The sequence below is a fragment of the Antedon mediterranea genome, chromosome 2, assembly GCF_964355755.1.
Source record: "Antedon mediterranea chromosome 2, ecAntMedi1.1, whole genome shotgun sequence".
In the NCBI taxonomy this organism is placed as follows: Eukaryota; Metazoa; Echinodermata; class Crinoidea; order Comatulida; family Antedonidae; genus Antedon; species Antedon mediterranea.
The window spans coordinates 40,078,970-40,095,642 of record NC_092671.1 but is presented as its reverse complement, the minus strand read 5'-3'; the positions used below and the strand labels follow the sequence as shown (position 1 = coordinate 40,095,642).

At 34.9% G+C, this 16,673-nt stretch overlaps 1 protein-coding gene across 1 annotated transcript; it reads left to right on the top strand.

Moving 5' to 3' along the window:
• Positions 1–21: 21 nt before the first annotated feature.
• Positions 22–16,440, top strand: LOC140041113 (uncharacterized). Its single transcript, XM_072087503.1, has 17 exons — positions 22–45; positions 374–549; positions 677–793; positions 4,860–6,032; positions 6,196–6,387; positions 6,720–6,873; positions 7,233–7,353; positions 7,590–7,737; positions 7,883–7,949; positions 12,038–12,163; positions 12,296–12,405; positions 12,573–12,816; positions 13,038–13,243; positions 13,669–13,810; positions 13,944–14,107; positions 14,454–14,563; positions 15,309–16,440. Exons 2-17 carry the CDS (start codon positions 383–385, stop codon positions 15,482–15,484), a joined length of 3,417 nt encoding a protein of 1,138 aa, XP_071943604.1. The 5' UTR covers positions 22–45; positions 374–382; the 3' UTR covers positions 15,485–16,440.
• Positions 16,441–16,673: the final 233 nt, after the last annotated feature.

Here is a 16,673-nt window from a genome sequence, read left to right as displayed (position 1 = left end):
GACGGGAGATTTAAAAAAAGAGGGAGCTTCTAAATTTGGACGGAGGTATTGTATACAGCGTTATTTTTATGTTTTATTGTTATCTATTCTCAGTAACGTGTTACAATTTTATTGAAACGAAAATGTTAAACCTTCTTGAAATATGTTTTGTTAAACTAAATGTAGTTTTTTAAAGAAAATGACTAAAATAAACACCGAGCAATAATGCTTGTTGTTGTTGACTCGACTCCATACATTCACTTTTCATTTACCATGGCCATGCCGACCCAGCCAGTTGGATTAGCTGCAGAGTGTGTCCAAATCAGCCACTAGGGCTTGGCCCTCTACTAGGCTAGGCCCAGGGCTATATAACATAAACATTCTATCTTTGCAGCAAGACAACATGGATTTGCTTAAAGTTAAGGAGATGAATAACATCGGTATTGGAAATGGATTTAACCTGTACTTGGAAACCGAGAAAAAGATTGCTTCATTTTTGAAGACTTTTGAAGAAGATCACATGACATGGCTAGAAGAGGTACTGTTAGAAGCCAGAAAAACGTTTTCAAGGTAAATTTGATTTGAATTACAAATTGCAGATTGGTGCTACAATACATATAATTTTATAATTTTCTATTCCATTTGTTATTTGAATTACATTTTTTTATTGATCTTTAAACTAAAATTATTACTATAGGAGAAGTTTAACCCTTCTGCCAAAAACTCCATCAAATGCAAAGAGGAACCGTCGTATTCGTCCAAATTCAGATGATACAGAAGAAAGTAGTACTGACAGCCCCCCGGCCAAAAAACGGTAAGCTAAAGCTATAAAAACTTGAGATTTTAGTATTACTATTATAGTATACCCCTTTCACACCAAAAGCAAAACTCCGGAGACACCCCGGAGTTGACGCCCCGCTGTTTAGTGTGAAAGGTAAAATCAAGCAACTCCGGAGTTTAAAACTGCGGGGTTGAACAGCTGAACATTCTCCGGAGAGCGAACTGCGGGGACACCCCGGTGTTTTGGTGTGAAAGGTACCAACATCAAACTCCGGAGTGTTTCGGGTCAAAAGGTTATCCTCGCAATCAATTATTTATTTAGTTTTATTTTAAAACACTATAAATATTTCGAAAAAAATATATAGCGGCTGGGGTAGCACTAACATTTCATTTTGTTTAGCCATTTGGCGAAAGTCAAAATATTTTTTTTAGTCAAATCAGTTTATCTATAGCCAAAATGGCTAGAGTCAAATTTTTTTATTTAGCCAAATGAATCGGTTTATAGCCAAAATTTAAAATTTTTGAAATAGTGTGGTAAAAACATTTTAGTCAATTTATCTATGTCAACATGTCTATACACTGTTCCCTGAACATTTTTGTAAGGCATTGAGATAAAGAACCATGCCTAAATCACTGTATGATTTAAAAAAATATTTTTTTTGTATTTTTTTTACATGATCAAAACAATTGTTCAAATTGTTTTTAATCATACAGCATTTATACAGTTATCAATTTAATAATAAACATTTTACAGTTTTCTGAAATCCCCTGAACGCTATGTTACTTTTGTTTTTTACGCTTGGCTGGTCATGTTTGCGTGTGACGGCTTCCATGGCGTACCAGGCGAAAATCGTGTCCTAGAATCACTCAGAATCACCGCCGCGCAGCGGGTTAATGTTTTTAAATTGGGTATGCTCAAGAGGTGCGAAAGTGCAGAACCGCCGGCCTAGGCCTACAAAATTATGTACAACAACGCAACGGTATATCGTATGCTAAAAATATTGAGGAAAATTCCTAGCAAACGAACACTCGTATCGTTAAAAGTAAGATAATATAGGCCAAAGCACAGAGTACACGTCTTTCCATCCCTCAAGGCAAGGCTGCGCCGAAGCGTTTCTGTCAGGGCGAGAAATTTATCCGATTATTATTTATTTACACAACAACACAGAAGCCGGCGGCCGGCCCCGCTCAGATGCACGTGTGTGTTTAATTAGCTAAATCCCCGTTAGACTCTACCATTTCCCGCATGTTGTTTTGTTTACACTACTGACGCACGAGGGAAGTTTATTAAGGCTAAAATATGAAACTACATTAAATTGGAAGACTCTAAAATGCATAACGCATACATTTTTGATTTCGATAAGATTAAGACGTCATTCATCGAAGATACTATAATGTTTCTTTTTAATCTGAAAAGTACACCCCTATCGAAAAAATAGACAATCCCGGTAATTAGCCGACCGTCGGCTACGTAGTCGATCGTTTGTGCAGCGCACAACACGTGATAGTTTGGGTAGACTTCATCATCCATGTGTCGTGTAACGTCTGTCTCTCTGTGCAGTCTACCTCTGCTATCCATCTTTTTGAAATAACAAAGAGACGCCTGGTACAACGAAACAAGTTTACGAAAAATGGAGCTTGAAGTAAACAACGTGATAACGAACAAAATAAATGCTTGGAGATCGACAAATGGACCTTTTAGTTGGACTTTATGCTTTCGCCAAAATGATTATTTAATTATCTATTTTATCATATTATGTCATCGCCAAAATGGCTAAAGTAGCCGTTTTTTTTTTCGCCAATCTAGAAACGTTTTCGCCCATGGCGACTTGGCGATCGGCCAGTGCGAGCCTAGAGCGGGTCTAGAAAATAATAAGTAGTATAAATAAAACATTATATTACTTCTGAGACTTTTGAAAGTAATTATTAAATTTAAAATATTATTAATTAAAATGATTCTAATGATTGTCGCTATGTAAACAAACAAAATAGAGGGCGACATTTACAATTTTATTCTATAAACCCCGGTGTTGCTAGGTTGGTGTGAAAGGGGTATCTCCGGAGTTTCTCGACGTTTTGAATGGTCATAAATCCCGGGGTGTTTTGGTGTGAAATGGGTATTATTATACACCGTGGCTAAAGATACGGTACCGTATTCTAACTTCTGTTTACTAAAGGTACGGTAAATTTGCATACGTCATCAGCCAATGGGGTGCTGGTACGTGTGTGACGTCATCGTATAAGGACTTGGGATTTTTTTTTCATATCGCGTCTGTTGTTGTATATGTACGTAGAGAATTCCTATCGGCGGCGCCAGGCTGCGTGGATGTGTGTGCGCAGCAGATGAGGGTTTTATTTTTATTCCAAATGGCCTATTTAGGCCTATATTTTTTAAAACTTTGTTTACAATGGTGACCATAAACAACAAGCAAATGCGGACAATAAAGGGGCCCTCAAATACTATGATTTACAGTATGTAAGGCCAAATAAAAAAACATACTTGTTAAGCGTCACCGCCAGCTCCTGATTATCCAGCCACCTCTCTTTTTATTTTTATTTTTTTTTTACCCATATACAACGGAAAGTTCAGCGGCCCGGCCCAGCTCCAGAGCAGGGCTCAAAATTCACGCTAGCAAACTAGCATTTTGCTAGTAGATTCTTCATAATTGCTAGTTGAAAATTTCAAAACTAGCAAATGTTTGCTAGGCTGGTGTAATTTTTGAAAAATACGTACTTCTTAGCTTAGCCACGCTAGCTACCCACCGATCGCTCTATGTCGACAACGGCAATTTGGTGAAAACAATTGTTTCATTTACACGCCGCCGATTTACGTCAAGGAAACGCGAATAGCACCGCGAATCATGTAATGTGGTAAACAGCAAGCTTTTTCCCCAACACATTAAATCACGTGCATTTAGTACGTCGCTGAGGATTACATCATCAGTCACGTGATTAAAGAATACACGATTATCAATTTAGGGATTTAACGAAATAAATATTTTGCCTACACAGTGGTCGAAGCGCGTTTTTTATAGGTTCGTAAATAGTAAACACCCCATACATAATGGACTCTACCAATTTTGTTTACGATGATCTCGAGATCGGCACACCACGAGGTCTTGTTGGGCGATGGGTTTTCTTATGCCTGGTTTACCTGTGGAATAATTACACACACTTTTCGCATCACAACTTTAAATACTGATTTACACAGCAATTGGCAAATGATTCATCAAAGAAGAATGAATACGTTGAATAAAAATTCACTTAAGAAATACCGTAAGCTGTTTTCAAAATCAGCCCACTATTTAGTATTATTGAGACCAACATCATGCTTCTCGCGATAGGGAATTTCCTGGATAGATGAGTCGAGCGAGAGACGGCGGACCATGGCCGATGAGTGAGGCGGGGGTGGCAGCTTGGACGGATTAGCCTAGGGCCTACAATTTCGCTCGGTGGCAATTAAATTTAATGTTTTAATTACGTCTGGATATAAACAATACAAAACTCAATTTTGTCATCGGCAATAATATTTCATACATAGTCAATTTTGTTCTGTTTTGCATTTTAAAAGTTTGACGTTTCGTCCTAAAAAAAAGTGGGCCAAAACGTCCATCGCGCAAAAACATACCTCCATAAAAAGTAAAAAAAAAAAAAAGCCTGGCACCGCTTTCCCTACACAAACAAACTCATATAATGAGGTTATACATAGTACGTAGTAAGTATAGGCCTAGGCCTCTTTTGAATTGGTTTTCTGTATTCTAGAATTAAAATCAACATGGCTTTTCAATAATAATAACAGACGTAGGCTACATTTAGTTTTTGTTACACACGACGGCGATAAAAGCGATAAATAAAGCATAAAGAAAATGCGGTTGATCACTGTTTTCGCGATATGAAAAAAATCCACAAAGTCCTTATATGATGATGTCACACACGTACCAGCACCCCATTGGCTGGTTATGACGTAATGCAATTTTACCGTATCTTTAGTAAACAGAAGTTAGAATACGGTACCGTATCTTTAGCCACAGCGATTATTATACTAATATTTAGGTTAATGTTACAGTTGTCAGAATAACTATTCTTTTTTATGTATGTAGAGTCCATAGAAAATCACTTGATTCTGAGGCAGAAACATCTCAAGATAATGCTTCTAAACGTCCAACACGCAGCACTCGTGCTTCGACGCGAAGACCAACGCAAGAGAAATGTAAGCGTACAACACGAGGAAAACAACCCAAAACTGTGTCTATTATGGAAAACAATAAGGAAAGTTTTTCAGATAATAAAGAATCTATATCCGCAATTGCAGCAAATCTTCCAGAGAAAGATAATCGTGTAAAAAAACTTATTGATCACCATGAAAAGATTATATCGGAGAGCTCTGATGAAGATTTCCATTCCCCTAAACGATTGCGCAAATACATGAAAAATGAACTTGATACGGTACCAGAAGCTAAGCCCCAGTCAATTAAGGAACAAATCATAGAACCAGTTGAACAGAAATGTGTATCTGAAAAGTCTGATGAAGAATCTATACCTTGTAAGAAGTCTTGTAGTTCTAGTGAAGAGTCTGACGTTTTCAAAGAATCTGTACAAATGCCGCTTAGTGATCATGAATCAATTGCAGCAACAACATCTAATGATGAAGATCATGCTCTAGAAAGTGAGGATGCTCCAAAAATAGATGAACCCTCCCAAAATGAGTGTGAAGAGCGGTCTTCTGCAGCAGAATCTAAATTGTCATCAAGTTCGGATGAGTTATCAGGAAAAGAAATCATAAATGAAACTAAGGAGGAAGTTAGTATGGAAGAAGATAGTCTGAATGAAGGGGCCAATGCACTAGCACAAACATCATTCAACAACGTAAGAATGTCCATCTCAATGAGCAAATCTAAGAAGAGGTCATCTCTTTCAAAACGCAGATTATCACGTGATTCACGACAGTCTTTGAGGACTAGTAAACGTTTGTCAATACTGGCAAAGAACGCTAAAATGGAGAGCTGTGACGAGGAAGAAACTGATGGCAGACGACAGACCAGATCGTCCGTATCAAATCGCCGATTATCAAGTGGTTCAAGCACTAAGAAGTCAGTAAGACGGTCCCTAAATGCGAGTAAGCGGTTGTCTGTGTCTTTGCAGAAAAGCATGTTGGAAAGTTGTCAAGACTCGCAATCAAGTGATGCTAGTCATTCAGAGGATGCGGTAAAACTAGTTAAAATTCCAGTTGAGGTTGCTGATGGTAAAAACACCAGTGGAGAATCAAATGAAAAGTATGGATTATATACAGTATTATTAATAAATCAGGCAATGTTTTCAAACAGTATTGTATTGTTATCAAGAATAGTGCAATGCTAATATAACGGAACAAGAACCATTTTAATGTAAATGGATTCCACATAGAGTAACATTTTATTTTGTTTTTATTTCATATAGTTCTGAGGATTTCACTTCAGCAAATGAAGCAACCCCCGAACTCAAGAAGAAATCAACAAGAACTAAGCAGGTGGAACCAATAGCAAATGTCGATGAAGCTGACCAACCTACCAGCAATGAAGAAGTTGATACTAGTGATGAAGGAAAACCATCTATTGATTCTGAGAAAGAAAGTCCTAAAAAGACCACTAGGTTTGATATTTTGTCTTTGTATTATTCTAAAGCTCTGTCTACACTATCAACTAGTTTGACAAAAAGTGTAATGTGCCCAAATAGTGATATGTCATCATATGGGCACATCTTTTTTGTATACAGGGCTTTATAGTCTTTCCATTTTTTCTTTATTATTAAATTAATTTGCCTGCTTCATTGTATTGTTTTTGTGTATGGAAAATAAAACCGAAAACTCTAGTATTGAAAATTCTAATTACTGTAAATGGAAAGTAGCACCTTAAATAAAACATTAAAATTAATGAAGATCAAAAAAAGTTTTGTAATTATTCTAACATATTGTTATTATGTAGGACACGAACAAAGCTAAGAAGAAACAAGAAAAAATGTTTGCAGAATGAAGGCACTGCTGAAGAAGAAGAAAAGAAGATGTCAGAACCAATAGAGAGAAAGAAATCTGGTATTAAAAACAAAAGGGCATCTCAATTTGATGATGATGTGAATAAGGTAAATAATATGTCTTATTATTATTATTCTTTATTTGGTCCAATATAAAAATACATTAGAAATTCCTCTTATATACACTGCAGAGATAATAACAATATAAGTACATGCAGAAAACAGTCAATATAGAAAATCACAATAAAATATCAAAATCCAGGTGTATGCCATGTGTTTACATTCGTATGGAATTTCCTATTAAGTTTGATAGCTTTTCAAAAGAAAAGGACATTGTTTGTTTGTGTGATTTTCTGTAACTACATTGTAAAAGACTTCCTAGGAGTTTTATCAGACAATCTACTGTATATTGACAACTCTTGTAACATGACCACAAATGGTTAACAAATATTGTTTTACTACTATAGAAAGTAAAGAAGCTGCGTCTTTCACATGATGAAAAAGATGAAACTAGTGATGGTAATGTGGTTGCCAGTCAATCAAACATATCTGAACAATTTGATGACAGCTTGGAACCTTCTTCCTCAGGTAACAACTATTATTTTCTCATCTAAAACTCAATCAGTTTGCTGCTATTTTAAGCTCTGTCTACACTATCAAACTTAATGTGACAAAAAAATGTGATGTGCTCAAATATGGACATGAAAGGATATCACTACCATATTTGGGTACATCACACTTTTTTTTTGTCAAACTAGTTTGATAGTGTTGTGTCTTCTCTATGTTACAGTACCTGTAATAACTATTATTTAAATTATTTGCAGAAGAAGTTAAGCCTCAATCTGTACCGAAACGGAAGTCTCGTCGTCGAACTCAAGACAGTGATTCAGATGAAAGAGTGACTGTTGCTGTAACTAAGAACAGATCACCTGAACAAGAAGCACAAGAAGAGATGCAACACGCAGCTGTTAGGTAAGTTTTATGCTTTGAGAACTCGGTTGCCGCTTGGTCATGTCATTGTACCATAATTTTGTCCAAAAGACACTGCTACAATCTATGCTACATAAAAGAGTGTTTAAAGCTTATTGAAAAAGAGTGACTATTTCTTTTTTGTTAGTTCGGAAGATTCGTGTGATGAAGAAGTTACAGACAAAACTCCTTCTCCAAAGTGTCCAGCTGAAAAGGTATGTGGTACAAGAACATGGAGAGACACGCCCATTGGGTTGGAGAGACAGTTATCATTGACAGCTCTTGTCTCTCCACAGTGCTCCCTTTGTGATAGTTGTCTTTGACAGCTCTTGTCTCTCCACAGTGCTCCTTTTGTGATAGTTGTCTTTGACAGCTCTTGTCTCTCCACAGTGCTCCCTTTGTGATAGTTGTCTTTGACAGCTCTTGTCTCTCCACAGTGCTCCCTTTGTGATAGTTGTCTTTGACAGCTCTTGTCTCTGCTCAGTGCTCCCTTTGTGATAGTTGTCTTTGACAGCTCTTGTCTCTCCACAGTGCTCCCTTTGTGATAGTTGTCTTTGACAGCTCTTGTCTTTCCACAGTGCTCCCTTTGTGATAGTTGTCTTTGACAGCTCTTGTCTCTCCACAGTGCTCCCTTTGTGATAGTTGTCTTTGACAGCTCTTGTCTTTCCACAGTGCTCCCTTTGTGATAGTTGTCTTTGACAGCTCTTGTCTCTGCTCAGTGCTCCCTTTGTGATAGTTGTCTTTGACAGCTCTTGTCTCTCCACAGTGCTCCCTTTGTGATAGTTGTCTTTGACAGCTCTTGTCTTTCCACAGTGCTCCCTTTGTGATAGTTGTCTTTGACAGCTCTTGTCTCTGCTCAGTGCTCCCTTTGTGATAGTTGTCTTTGACAGCTCTTGTCTCTCCACAGTGCTCCCTTTTTATGTTCTTGTTTCACTGAAAGGAATAACTAAATTTTTATTTTATTTTTATTTTATTTCATCATCACCCTACAGTGACCAAACGTCACCATTAACAGGGCTGAAAGTCGTAAAATATAACATATTATATACAAGCAAAAATCAACAGATAACAAGACAACATTTAAATATTACTGACATTAGACAAAACCTTGTGACGGAAACAAGCAAGGGAATCAAAAAAAATATCAACAGATCCATCAATTTTACATAGTGAGTGGTATAACTTAGGCAAACGATTAACAAAACCATTTTTAGTAATATTTACCCTCCCTCTTGATATAGAAAATAAAGCAGGATAACGCAATTGATATTGTGGAACAGAAATAGGAAAGTACACTTCAAAATTACCATGAAAAATTGAGTTCACAGCCTTAAAAAGAAAAATTAAATCAAATAACTTACGCCTACCCGCTAAATTAATAAGAACGTCTTTGCTAATAGAACCAAATTTACGCACATAAAATCGACAAAACTTGTTCTGAACACTTTGTAATCTAGAAGACTGGGCAAGAGAAATAGAGTTAAAAATAACACTGCAGAATTCAAGATTCGACCTAACTAAAGATTTGTATAAAATAACTAATGCCTTTTTATCGTTGATATGTCTGCAATGTCTCCAAAGAAAACCCAAAAGTCTATTGCATTTAGAGACTATAAAATCAATATGTTTACAGAAGGTTAATGAACTATCTAAAAAAACACCAAGGTCTTTGTGAACAGAGACTCTTTCAAGTATAATATTCTTAATATAAAAGTCAAAATAGATGGGTTTTTTCTTAAGAGTAAAAGACATTGATTTGCATTTAGAGGCATTGACTGACATATTCCAAGTGTCGCACCAGTGAATGAGCCTGTCAACGTCTTCTTGTAACAACAACATATCATTTAAAGTTTGTATAGACTTAAATAATTTGATATCGTCAGCAAACATAAGAACATTAGAATGACGAGGAACAAAGGAAAAATCGTTAATAAACATAATGAAAAAAAGAGGCCCCAAAATAGACCCCTGAGGCACGCCAGATAAAACTGGAAGCCATTCAGACGCGTTACCATCAAAAGTGACTCTCTGAAACCTGTCCGATAAATAACTTGTAAAAAATAAAATTAAATCGTGATTTAGACCAAATTTTTGAAGTTTAAACAAGAGCAACTTATGGGAGACCCTGTCAAAGGCTTTAGCCATGTCTGTATATACAACTTCGCATTGCCCTTTTGCATTTATTGCGTCATACGCATGTGACAACAGAACAGACAAATTTGTTTCACAAGACCTTCCTGGGTAAAATCCGTGTTGATGGTCACTAATAACTGGTGATATATGTTTAAAAATTTGGTCGTGAACAATTTTTTCAAAAACTTTAGAAATAGTTGGCAACAATGAAACCGGTCTATAATTGCGTACATCAGATTTAGAACCAGCTTTAAAGATAGGGCACACGTTAGCTTGCTTCCATTTTATCGGAAAACGTTTCTCAGAAATGCATCTTTCAAATAAAATTTTACAAGGGAAAGAAAGAGGTTTTGCAGCTAAAGACAAAACAATATTACTTAGACCATCATTACCTGAAGCCTTATGAGAATCAATTTCATTAATGTGCTTTTCTATAACCTCCTGATTAAACTCAAGTTTAGATAAGCAATCGATGGGATATTCAGGAAGATTAGGAACATCCAAATCGTTGTTAACAGGACTAAAAACAGAATAAAAAAATTGGTTAAGTAAGTTTGCTTTGTCTTTTACAGTGTAAGCTGACTGATTATTAAAATGTAGTTCCGAAGGAATGTTATTATTATTTTTTCTTGAGGATTTTATCCAAGACCAAAAACGTTTCGGATTACAACTTAAATTACAACATAATGAATTAACATAGGTACGATACTTAAATCTACAAAGTCGTTTAAAATTTGACCTAGCAAATCGAAAATTTTCAATATTTAACCTATTTGGATTACGTTTTTTTTCTCTAAAATATGATTCTTTAGATTTCAAAGCAGTGTAGAGCTCATTATCAAACCATGGTGGGAGTTTTCTCTTAGGTCTGAAAACAGGGACGAGATCTTTGATAGTAGCAAAAATAAAATCATAAAATAAATTAACTGCCTCATCAATGTCAACGGCAAGATCAAGTAAATGCCAAGGAATATGAGAAAGTGTTTGTATAAAATCTAATTTGTTAAGTTTTTTAAAATTATATAACAATCGATCGTCATTATTGATAAGGTGTTTGTTAAACTCTATAGGATATTTAAAATTTATTGCACAGTGATCAGAAGTGAAAATATCTTCACCGAATGAAACTTCATGGCATATAGTATTGCACAAGACAAGATCAAGAGTGTGATCGGCACATGTCGGAAAATATACAAATTGATTAAAATTATTACCCTGTAAAATATTTTCTATAAAAAATTTGCCATTGGAGTTGTCGGGAGCTTCACATTCTACAATATTGCACTTATTATAACTATTCAAACGCCATTTTATCTCAGGTAGATTAAAATCTCCTAATAACATAACGTCATGATTGAAACCCTGAAATTCATATTGCACATTGTATATAGATTCACAGAGACGATCGATTTGAGATTTAGGTGCCGATGGTGGGCGATAATATATACCAATAATTAAACATTTTTTCCTAGACAGTTGAATTTTGACCCACATTAGTTCTTGACTTTCATCTTCAAACTTAATGAGACGACACGACCTGTATTTGTTGTTAATTAAGAGTAAAACTCCACCGCCTCTCTTGTCCTCTTGCCGGTCCCTGCGATATAGATTAAAGCCATCTAAAGACAGTTCACAATCAATTACAGTGTTATTTAACCAGGTTTCAGTTAATGCTACAACGTCTATGTATCTTGTGCACATGTGACTAAACAATTCCGATTTATATGATTCCATTTTATTTTTTACACTACGAACGTTTTGGTAGTACACCTTTAAAGAGCTACTTTTGTTGTTCGAATTAGTAGCATTCGGGCCAGGATTGACTTCTATGTCCCCTCCAAGTACAACAGACCAAATACGTAGAGTACTAACCGAATTTGAATAGTATGACACAGCCCTGCCAAGGAATTTAAACTTCGATTTCTTTCGTACTTGTAATGATGTAAGGCCAGTTATTGTTATTGCACATTTTGAATAATAAATAGGTATCGGATGAAAATCGTCGTCAATGTAAACAGCATCATTAAAATAGTAGAAAAAGTATTGCACAAAGTTGTTCATAGAACGTTGTGTAAGTTCCAATTCGACTAAATAAAGCTTCATAATTAAGTTTGGGATTTCACAAGCAAATTATAGTGAAAGATGTCTAATTTATGATTTTATTGTATAGGTGATCCGACCACAACCCCAGTCATTCCTGCACAGAAAGAAAGAAGAGGGCATGCTTCCAACCAATTCAAGCGGCATTATTACATCTTTTATCAAAAGAAATACACCAAAGAAAAAAACAACAAAAGTAAGAAATACTATTTTGAGATAACATATACAATTCTAGTTTTAAAGATAGCAAATAGGATGCAATTTCACATGTTGATTTTCAACATAAACATCAATCATTTTTTAAATAATCAATTTGATTTCCTGTTAGGAACGTCAAGAGGAAATCAAAGCACAAATTAGAGAAAAACAGAAAAAGGAAGAAGAAATTAGAAAGAAGTTACAACAAGAAAGAAAAAATAAGTTGGAGGAGCAGAGGAGGTTTGTGTTTAATTATTGACAACATAACTAACTTGTCCCAAGATTTTGAGGTATTCATTGACATCTGATTTTAAGCTTAGCCATTCTGCAATGCTGAAATGCTCCATAAGTAAAACATTTATTTAATTTACCCTACTTACAAAAGCATTGAATATCTTTTAAATTAGGAAAAGAGAAGATCGAGCAAGAAAGGCTGCCGAGGCTAGAGAACGTAGGATTCTACAACAGAATGAGAAACGAATTAAACTTGAAGAATTTTATGAGCATAAGCAGGCATTGACAGAAAAACAGAAAGAGGAAAAAAAACGAGAAGAAATGCAAAAGAAGAAATTGATGACGAAAAAAAGAGTTGAAGCCGAAGAAAGACGTCGTGTTGAAGAACAACATAGAAAGCAAAAGCTTAAGCAACAGGTCAGTAAAGCCGTAAAAAAAAACCATTTCAATAAATACAGTTTAGTTATGGTAATGTAGTCTTTAAAATGCCTTGATTGTGTGACTAATTCAATTTCTATTAGATACACCACATTAAAGAGAGAAATTTTTGTGAAATTTAGAGGTCGTTTTGGCAGGTTTTGATCCGCTGGTATCTATGCAACTACACAATGTTTGTAATATTTTTTTTCAACTTTTAGGAAGAGGAAGAAAAGCGTTACAAGGAGATGATGACAAGGAAAAAAGAATTTGAGGAACAAGAACGTCTGCAGAAACAGGAGGAATGGCGTCTACAACAAGAACAACGCAAAGCTGATCAGGAAAAACAGAGGCTAGAAGAAGCTAAAAGACGAGTAGAATTAGAGATAGAGAATGAACGTGAACAACAGAGAATAAAAGAAAAGAAGTAATTAAATAATGATGGGGTTAAAAGTGGAGTTGTGGCTTGGTAGCTACCAAGGGTCTTGGGTTCAAGTCCTGTTATATATGTATTATATTTTTTTTAATGACAAATAACAACTCCACTTCCAAAGACTTGTAATAAGACTATGTTTATGTACAGCATCCTGTGTATATGTTTGTCTTGTGAACAGGATTGACACCTTTAAGAAGGATAGTGAATGAATTCTCTTAATGTTATCCTTGGCAATTTGCCTAAATATAAATGAAAAGTTTTGAATTATTCCAGCCAGCTCAAGTCATGTTTAATAAAACCCTCTTGAGAAACCTACATTTTATATTCTTGAACTACTTTTGCCACTTATCCTTAGTTACTATGTGGTGTTTTTTTTCTGATGTTACATAACATTTAATTTTTCATGATTAATTTAGAGAGAAAGAACGAAGAGAGATTGAAAGAGTTAGGATTCAAGAAGCCGAATTGAGGGAAAGAGAAAAGAAAGCACGAGAGGAAGCAGAACAGCAAAGGATAATTGAAGCTGAAAGACTTCGTAGAGAACAAGATCGCATTAAGGTTAGTGTATGCACAATAATCACTCAACAACTCCTATACTCTACAAGTTTGAACAAGGTTTTAATTTAAAAGAGACTTAATTTATCAGTTGTTCCTAATGACTTACACAATATATCACCTACTTTAATGTCAGGAAAGAGAAAATCTGAAACAAATGATGATGAAGGAAAAACAGCAAATGGAAGAGATGCCTAAACCAAAGCTACCGCTCACAACTAATACAGCTGCACTTAATACAACTGTCACTAAAGAGCCTGATATGAAGTCACCTCAATCTTATGACATAACACCACAAAGGTATGTACTGGACATCTTGCTACTAAGTTGATTGCTACTTGGTAATTATGTTCAAATATAAAGCTCTGTCTACACTATCAAAGTGTGCTGTGTCCAAATTTGACATCATCATGTCCATATATATGGGCACATCACATTTTTTTGTCGCATAAGTTTGATAGTGTAGACAGAGCTTTAGTAATGTTCGCGGGTACACTATGTATGTTTTTCCAAAAGTGAAGGCTTCTTGGATGATTGGACAATAGAATGTCATGGTGTGAAACAAGCCAAGCCAGGCTTATTTTTTCACACTGAGTTCATTTTAATTCACTTTTTTGTTATTTGTAACTTGTTTTGTATTTTTCAGAATACACAAGCCGTCAACAGAAGAGAATTACTGCATTGATGATATCAATAGTGATGACTCTACAGATGATGAGGAACATCCAAGGAAGAAGATACCCTCATGGGCCCAAGGTAATTATCTTGTTTTAATGCACTCATCATCTATTCCTCATCATCTAAGCTTTATTATACAATAGAACCTCTATTAAGAGGACACATTAAGGCCACAACAAAGTGTCCTTTAGTAGAAGTGTCCCCTCAATAGAGGTTGGCTGTTGTAGTATTAAAATACATATTTTCCTTCGTTCTTTTCATAGTGTCCCTTTAGTAGAAGTGTCCCCTCAATAGGGGTTGGTTGTTGTAGTATTAAAATACATATTTTCCTTCGTTCTTTTCATAGTGTCCCTTTAATAGAAGTGTCCCCTCAATAGAGGTTGGCTGTTGTAGTATTAAAATACATATTTTCCTTCGTTCTTTTCATAGTGTCCCTTTAGTAGAAGTGTCCCCTCAATAGGGATTGGCTGTTTTAGTATTAAAATACATATTTTCCTTCGTTCTTTTCATAGTGTCCCTTTAGTAGAAGTGTCCCCTCAATAGAGGTTAGCTGTTGTAGTATTAAAATACATATTTTCCTTCGTTCTTTTCATAGTGTCCCTTTAGTAGAAGTGTCCCCTCAATAGAGGTTGGCTGTTGTAGTATTAAAATACATATTTTCCTTCGTTCTTTTCATATGAAAGTGTCCCTTTAGTAGATGTTTCCTCTGAATATGGGTGCTCAAAGAAGGGCCTCTACTGTATTTTATATCTCTAGAATTCCACGCTATGCATGCATCCATGTAATCAATACATTATATTTTTTTACATAATTTTGTTTACAGGTGCATCTTTGAGGGCACACTTAATTCATCAGATCCGATTCCCTGTCGATCTTGACAAGATCTTTGGAGCAATTGAGCCTCCAGATCTGACCCTTGTGTTCCAGAAGAAAAGAGCACGATATTTGAAGAGAACAAGTTCAGCCGTCTGGAACTCACCTATATTTAACAAATATTAGTTGTCATCCATTGATGTTACATTATCTTTATTATTAATAATATTGATGAATGCAAATTGTGTAAAGCTCTGTCTACACTATCAAACTTTTTGTGACAAAAACAATGTGATGTACCCATATATGGACATGATGATGTCATACCACTACCATATTTGGGCACGTTTGATAGCGTAGAGAGAGCTTAAGGTAGACTAAAATAATACTGTTATTAATACTATGGACTATTCTAATGATGGGATGAACATTTCTTGATTGTAAACTTACTATTCTGGTTTGTGTGTACTGAATGAATTGTAGATTATCTGTGCTCATTCATATACTGACGACAACGATAAAATCTGTATGTATGATAAAAGAAAAGGCAAGTGATACAGAAAATATTTTTAGTTGTCAAAAAAAAATGAAGTTTCTTTATTAAAATATTACCTTTAATTTCTAGGTATAATTATATTAATTTGAGAGAGCACTCCAGTTTGCTAAATGTATTTTCACACCACACAAAATTGTAAATATTTTGTGTTTCATAATGTTAATGCTAACATAAGTGTAAATTGATAGCATTGCTAGGATGCGATGCTTTAAGTGGATGTACATGTAAATAATATACAGGTGATTTTTTTAATGTAAATTACTATAACATATTTCTTTAGTCTTGTGTGATAACTTAACTCCCATTCTTGAAACATATTTAAATAAAATTTAAGTTCGATTTTCTTATTGGGAAATACCGTTATTACAATATACATGTATGTTTGGTATGTTGATGACTTAAAATGTATTTTGTTTATAATATGTTTGGGCGACAGATTTGTATATATAGCACAAACCTTTCAATGTTTAAAACCTGTGTATTTGTAAGAATTATTGTAAAACATGAATTTATTTGATTTCATTATATTATTATTGTTTTCAGTGACAGATGCTCTCTTCATAACAAATAAATAGGATGAGATTGAACCTAATTTTGTGTTGTTATTATTTGAATATCTTTGTTAAAATTCGAATGATATAGCCAAACGCGAATTCAAGTTCAAGTTCAAGTTCAAGTTCAAATTTATTGTCAAATACACAGTAAATGAAATTTGCCTTCCAAGGTTGAAATTACAATAAAAAATAACAACAGTTAAAAACATACAATACTATACAATGGATAAGATAATATATAAGAAAATATGCTATGAATAAAACA